This window comes from Vicia villosa, linkage group LG5, assembly GCF_029867415.1.
Source record: "Vicia villosa cultivar HV-30 ecotype Madison, WI linkage group LG5, Vvil1.0, whole genome shotgun sequence".
Taxonomy (NCBI): Eukaryota; Viridiplantae; Streptophyta; class Magnoliopsida; order Fabales; family Fabaceae; genus Vicia; species Vicia villosa.
Genome location: NC_081184.1, coordinates 164393427 through 164401099, shown reverse-complemented (window position 1 = coordinate 164401099; position 7673 = coordinate 164393427). Strand labels below are relative to the sequence as shown.

The following is a 7673-nucleotide window of genomic DNA, read 5'->3' as shown; positions in this document are numbered from 1 at the left end:
AGAGAAGTTTGAGAACATTGTTGTCTACTCTAGACAAGTTGTGTATGCTCCAGATGAAAAATGGAAGGTGGTTCAATTTATGTTTGGGTTGGATTAAGAAATGAAGTTTCTCTTAGTATGTCTCAGAGGGAGTTTACTACTCATGTTGAATTATTGAGAAGTGTTATGTGGTTGAGAAGTTTGAAAATGGTTTGAGAGGAAAGAGATCAATATATGGTTGGTCAGAAGGACCAAGGAAGACTAAGTCATCACTTTAAGCCCAACCCTGAACCTTTTAAGGGAAGGATAGAACACAATGCAAGGCCAATTCAACATCCTCTATGTTAGTGGTGTAAGAAATCTAATTCTGGAAGATGCGCTACTGAAGGAATTATATGTTATCAGTGCCAAGGATAAGGCCACATGGCTAGAGATTTCCAAAGAAGAAGACTCAGGTGCAGGAAATGAGTTTCGGTCGATTTTATACCTTTAATGCAATGAAGGTAAAAGGGTAACAATGAATAGATTATCGGTGCATGCCACTTGAATGATCATCCTTACTTAGTATTGTTTGATTATGGAGTAACCCACTCTTTTATATCATTTTGATGTACGGAGCATCTTGGATTGAAAGCGGTTCCTTTATCGCCTCCTGTGGGGGTAACTACCTCCATGGATGATGTTATGGAAACACAATGGACAAGTGAGAATTATTTACTATCAGTGAATGGTAGGATTTTCATATTGACCTCATATGCTTACCGCTTAAGAAGGTTAACGTGGTTCTAGGAATAGATTGGCTTTCTGCCAATTCGGGTTTATTGATGCGGGGAAAAAGTAATAATCATTCCAACTAATGAAGCTACTCCGAAGGATGAGATGACTTCTATCTTGGAAGGTACGGTTGGTATGGTAAATTATTTATTCGAGAAAGAAAAATATGTTTTTTTATTCTCACAAAGGAATCAAGTCAAGAATTGAAGGTTGTGCAAGTTCTTGTAGTTTGTGAGTTTCCTAAAGTTTTCCTTGAGGATGTCACTTCTCTTCCTCCAGAAATGAAAGTGGAATTCTCTATTAATCTGATACTAGGGACAACCCCAATATTTGTCGCTCCATATTGTATGCCACTACTCGAGCTGAGGGAATTAAAGAATCAATTGAAAAAGTTATTGAGTAAGCACTTTATTTGGCCAAGTGTCTCACAATGGGGATCCCTAATGTTCTTAGTGAAGAAGAACGATGGTGGATTGCACTTATACATTGATTACCATCAATTGAATAAGGTTACCATTAAGAACAAGTATCCTTTACCTCGAAGATTGATGGAAAAGAGCTTATGTGTTCTCGAAGATTGATTTGTGATTAGGCTATCATCAAATCTGAGTTAAAAGTTCTAACACACCAAAGACTGCATTTATAAAACAATATGGTCATTATGAATCCATTTTAATGCCATTCGGAGTGACGAATGCACTTGTTGTCTTTATGAATTATATAAAATGGATATTCCAACCTTATTTGTACCAATTTGTGATGATATTTGTTGACGACATCCTTATATATTCTCGTACTCCACAAGAGAATGGGGAACATTTAAGGATTATTCTATCAGTACTACAAGAGAAACAACTATTTGCAAAGCTTAGTAAGTGTGAATTTTGGATGACCAAAGCGGAATTTCTCAGTCATGTCATATCGCAAGGAAAGGTAGCAGTGGATCTATCTAAAGTTGAAGCACTTATTAATTGGGAAAGGCCTAAGAATGCTTCTGAAGTTAGGAGTTTCTTGGGGTTGGTCGATTATTATAAAAGGTTTATCAAAGGATTTTTTCAACTGGCTTTATCAATTACTCGAATTATGTAAAAGGAGATTCCTATTAATCCGATTACGGATTATTAATGGTCAAGTCGTGGCTTATGCTTCTCGATAACTGAAAACTCATGAAAAGAATTATCCGACGCGTGATCTTGAGTTAGAGGTTGTTGTGTTTACATTGAAGGTTTGGCGTCACTATTTATATGTACACTTTGATATGTTTATTGGTAAGAAAAGCTTGAAGTACTTGTTTGATCAAAAATATTTAAATACGCGACAAAGAAGATGGATGGATTACTCGAAGGATTTTAACTTTGAACTAAAGTACCATCCAAGCAAAGAAAATAAAGTTGTGGATGCATTAAGTCAGAAAGAGATGCAAATGGCTGAATTTATGATGTTGGAGTATGAGTTGTTAGAAAAGTTTCAAGATCTCAATCTTCAATTTGCATGTACTCTGAATGGTGTGATGATGGGAAATTTGAATGTTACTTCTTACTTGAGGGAAAGGATTCATCAGAGCCAATTGTCCGATGAGGGACTTCAAGTATTGTCAAAGCAATCGGATTTCACTCAAGCCATGGATGAAGTTATTCTATTTAATCAAAGATATGTGTTCCGAATGATACAAAGTTAAGAAGGAGAATTTTGGAGGAGGCACATAAAGGTGCGTTTGCCATTCATTCGGGTTCATCAAAGATGTACCAAGACTTGAAAAAGGGTTACTACTGGCCTGGTATGAAGAGGAATATTGCTGAGTATGTATCTGGATGCGTGGTGTGTTAGTAGGTAAAGATTGAGTATCAAAATATAGTAGGATTGTTGCAACCATTGGAAGTTCCACTGTGGAAATGGGATCGTATTTATATGGACTTTGCAGTTGGGTTACCATGTACTCAGGGTATTTTGACTCAATATGGTAATTGTGGATTGATTAATTAAATCAGCCCATTTTCTATCCGTAAAGACCACTTACAAGGCCATTCATCTTGCACGGTTGTTCATTGCAGAGATTGTGAAATTGCATGGTGTTTCCACTAATATTGTGTCTCATAGAGATCCAAATTTTACTTCAAGATTTTGGGAAGCATTTTAGTAAGCCATGGGTTCGAAGTTGTGTTTAAGTACTTCTAATCTCCTCATATGGATAATCAGGCCGAGAGGACAATTTAGGCTTTGGAGGATATAATAGCATGTGTGCTTGAAAATGTAGGAAATTAGAAAGACCTCTCACCATTGATGAAATTTACATATAATAACAATTACCACACAGACATTGGTATGGCTCTGTATAAGGCTTTGTATAGAAGAAGATGTAGAAAACCTCTTTGTTGGACGAAAGTTGGTGAAGAGGGAATCTTAGGACTGGAAATTATTCAAGATACCACATAAATGATAAAGATGATTCAAGAGAAAGAGAAGAAAGCTTAAGATCGTCATAAGAGTTATGCAGACAACAGACGAAACTCGTTGGAATTCGAAGAAGGAGACCATGAATTCTTGAAATTTACCCCAAGTTTAATATTTAAAGGACCTTTTAATTCACAAAAGTCAAGTTCGAGATATGTGAGACCATATCAGATTATTAGAAGGATCGGAAGAATAATGTACAAATTATCTTTACCACCCTCTCTATCCAGATGCATGATGTTTTTCACGTATCATAACTTCGGAAATTCATTCTCGATTCTCTTTAGCATGTTCTTCCTGATATCGTTGAAGTGCAATCAGACATTTCTTTCGAGCCTTAACCTAGTCATATTGTAGGTCGTGAGACCAAGGTAGTGAGACCTTTCCACTTCAAAAGGCCGTTGCAGAATCCTACTGACCGTTGTTCCAGCAATTATCATTGATGCTATACCACCCGGTTGTGTCCATCTGATTTGCTGCGAAGAAACAACCGACAATATAACAGAATAAGCCTCTAATTAATACTGCATGAGCCAATCCTTGGTACTCTATCGAATCCATGACATCCTATGGACTGATACAAACTCCTCTTGCTCCACATGTAATGTTGATAGACGACCGTATATACACTAGACTTTGTCATTTGTCATCCAACTCCTGTGCCTGAGATGCTAAAGGTTGACAGCAGCAAAAACATAAAGTGTGCTTGAGCTGAATTGGCCGCCGACGATAAACAGAACATTGCCAGCGGAAAGCATATGCACTGACGTTTCGGTTCCAGGACCAATTTCAGAACGCTGACAGAAACAACCAGAGACCACCTACAACTGAAAAGCCATTAAAATAGGTATGCACATGAAAAACAAGATGCTGATACATCTATCCAAGAATAATTCTTGGGTCCAAGAACCATTGTTATAAATTGAAAAATGTTGCTTTATGTTTATGACTCAGCCAATTCCAGGGCAGTCTTTGAATATCTTCAAATAATTTCTCAACAGATGAAACTTGTTCTTGAAAATGATATTATTATGAGCTTTCCAAATGCATGCGAGCCAAATTACTCTAACTCTTTTAACTGATATATTACTTCCATCCAAGAGAGCCCCGAATTGTTCAAAATGATCCCAGCTATCTTTAGGTAACACTGCCAGCAGTCTAAGCCACCTAATGACATATACCCATAAATCTGCAAAATAAGAACACTCAAAGAAAAGATGTGAGGCCGATTCTTCCTTTCCGCAACCACACACGCACTCACCCACGCACTGACGGTTATCCTGATCTAGGATGCCTCTTCTGAATAAATTATCTCTGGTTAGGAGTCTATTGTGAAATAGCCTCCACACTAGACATGATACTTTTGAGGGTACTAATTTGTGCCACACATCAGACCAGGATCTAGAAGTCTCTATCCTATCTACCGTACTCAGCAGTTTATACATTTCCTTCATTGAATATACTTCTAACTGTTCTCGGTCTCCTATATCTAAAAGACAAATATCTCTCTACTGTAACGAACACCCGACGTCGCTCGATCTAAGGACTCCGCCATTTCCACCGTATCTATCATTCAAAATTTTATACTATAACCCCGTTTTCTCCTTCCTAATTTTCCAAACCCACTTGCCTTGTAATGCTAAATTGAAAACTCTTAAATTCTTTATGCCCACCCCTCCCTCCTCTACAGGTCTGCAGATTTTATCCCATTTGATCCAACTAATTTTTCTCACATCTCCACCCTCCCCACAGAAAATGTTTAAATAAAGATTCAAGTTTAGCGATAATACATGTAGGAGCTTTAAAGATGGATAGAAAATAGAATGGGATTGCCGACAAGACAGATTTTAACATTACCACTCTACCTCCGATCGAAAGGTGTTTATGTTTTTAATTGAAAAGTATGGATCTCACAACATCTAGCACCGACTGCCAAGTCTTCTTTGATCTTGGATTGACATCTATAAGAATCCCCAAGTATAAAAATGGAATTGAACCCACTCTACGTGCTTAGAGAATCAATGATGAATAATGAAAAATGTGTGAATTGTATTAAAAGTGTTAAATGTAGAGGTGTACTGGTTTAGGAAGTGATATATATCCTTAATTGTAATAGTTGAAAGTTTGAATATAAAACCAAAAAATGAATTTAGAGTTAGGGGTTAACAAACAAAATTTGCTTTATAAATAAGAGATTTGACATCCTAATTTTCTAGTGTTTTGAGTTTAGGCCATTATTACAAGAAACAACAAAACTAATTGGGCTCTTTTGTTTCATTAAAGACATAGAACCACTATCACACGACCCCGCAACCGAGGAAACAGACAAAATAAAAGCACACCCAAAACAAAAGTACCTTCTCCTCTTTCTTTGTGTTACTCACTCTCACTCATGACTCACCTTCATCTTCCTACCTTTTTTCTTACCCACGGTCACTAAACCTGCACTCATTCACACCATAAAAACCCTTTCCTCTCCCTCTTCATTTCATTATCATATCTATTCTGGCTCTTCCAACCATGGAAGCTTTCACTTTGCTCAAATACTTGAAACCAACTGAAGCAACACCTCAACCTCAACCTCTACCTCCTCCTATAGAAGAAGAAGACACCGACTACATCGAAACCACTACCGACGAAGAAGACGACGACGAGCCTTTCTTTGACATAGAGTTTGCTGTACCCGACGAAGAAGAAGAACAAGAACAAGAAGAAGAACCAAACGAGTCTGAGAATGAACTCGGATTTACGCTTTCCCCTTTGACCAACGAGCAACTTCAGTTGGAACTGAATTCCTCCGAACCTAACTCCAAGCCTCAGTTCACCGCCTCGTTCTTGAAATCCGCCACCAAGCTCCGTGTTTTCATGTCTGGTGCTCTCAACAAATCCAAATCCTCTGACACTACTGCCCAAAAACCAGAGTCGCAGAAAAAGAAACTGTTTACTGTGAAATTCAAAGTAGATGAAGTTCCATTTGTGTCCTTCTTCACAAGAGATAACAGTTCTAAGGGAAAAACTAGTGATACTGATGACAAAGCCTCTCACAAGCATAAGAAACAGCACAACACTGAGGAAGAAGAAGAACCAAAGTTACATTCACCTTCTTCTGCTTCTTCGGACGAGAAACTACGGTTCTCCAAGGAAGTAATGCAGAAATATTTGAAAAAGGTAAAACCTCTTTATGTAAAAGTTTCTCGAAAATATGCGGAGAAGCTCAAGTTTTCTTCTAGCCAGTTGAACTCGTTGCCGGTGAAGAAACCTCCGGCGGAGAAGGTTCGGACGGAAAATGAAGGGAACAAGAACAATGTAAAAAGTCAGAAACAGGGGAGTCTGCCTCTGCCTGCAGGGTTGAGAGTTGTGTGCAAACATTTGGGGAAGAGCCGTTCGGGGTCGCTGGCAACAGAGGTAGCGGCGGTGTCGTCAAAGAGGAGAGATGATTCTACGGTGCAGCAACAGGATGGGATTCAGAGTGCCATTTTGCATTGCAAGAGCTCCTTCAATGCTTCCAAAGGTAAATTAAATTAAAATTATATGTAGTTTTATTATTATAAGCAGGGTTTTAAAAAACAGTCCAGACAAAATAGTATTATCAGTTTGAAAGGTGATTATTCAATAATTTAATATTCAAGAATAAATTGTGGTTAATTTACTGCAATCAGTATTGCAATAATTGTTTTGGCCAAAATTGCGAATTTTATGTGACCGCAACACGATCATTCATAATTTTCTTCTATTTTTATTAATATTATTTTGAAGATTTTAGTTAATATGTTGTCACTTTTGATACAGAATGTGATCCGTTGAAGTTTGAATCGTCAAGAAAACATGGAAATGCGTTGGAAGATGAGGGAGGGTTTTTGAAGTAGTTTTCAGTTATGTTAGGTTTTTGAAAGGAAACGTGTCTAGTGGCGCATTAGGTTTGTTACTTTGTACAAAGGAAAATGTTACTACTAGGTAGCTAGTAAGTATTTAAATTAGGGTTTGTGTTAGGATGTGTTTAATGTTGCAGAAAAGAAAGTAAAATGTTGGGTTGTAGGGAGCAACAGTGGCTATTGCAGGTGACAATAACTGTTTTCCGATGAATCAACCTAGACTTTGGGTCTAGTAAAGGCGACAGTGAGTAACTGTGCCTATTTTTTTTACTACTTGTACCGGAACTGCTTCATGAAATGTAGCCTACTAGCATACTTTTTTCTTTAAACAATTGTTCAATTTACATTTAAATTGTTATGAATTTAATAGTTATACACCTAAAGTATAAATTAGTTTTACACTGTTAATTAAATTTTATAAAAAATTAATTAAAATTATAATTTTTTTAGGAATATTAAAATGTTTTCCAAACAACTTTCTTTTAAAAATACATTGGAATAAGTTTCCTATATTTTTTTTGAGTAAGTAATTCCTGAAAAAAATTTACTTCGTGAAACAAACGCTCCTTAATAGTTGAGAAAAGCCTCTTATTGACT

At 37.0% G+C, this 7673-nt stretch overlaps 1 protein-coding gene across 1 annotated transcript; it reads left to right on the top strand.

Annotated features, from left to right (window-relative positions):
- The first annotated feature begins 5440 nt into the window (after positions 1 to 5440).
- On the top strand, positions 5441 to 7411 carry LOC131608074 (probable membrane-associated kinase regulator 2). The gene is made up of 2 exons (XM_058880013.1): positions 5441 to 6715; positions 6994 to 7411. The coding sequence occupies exons 1-2, from the start codon at positions 5725 to 5727 to the stop codon at positions 7068 to 7070; spliced, it is 1068 nt and encodes a 355-aa protein (XP_058735996.1). The 5' UTR covers positions 5441 to 5724; the 3' UTR covers positions 7071 to 7411.
- The last annotated feature ends 262 nt before the right edge of the window (positions 7412 to 7673 follow it).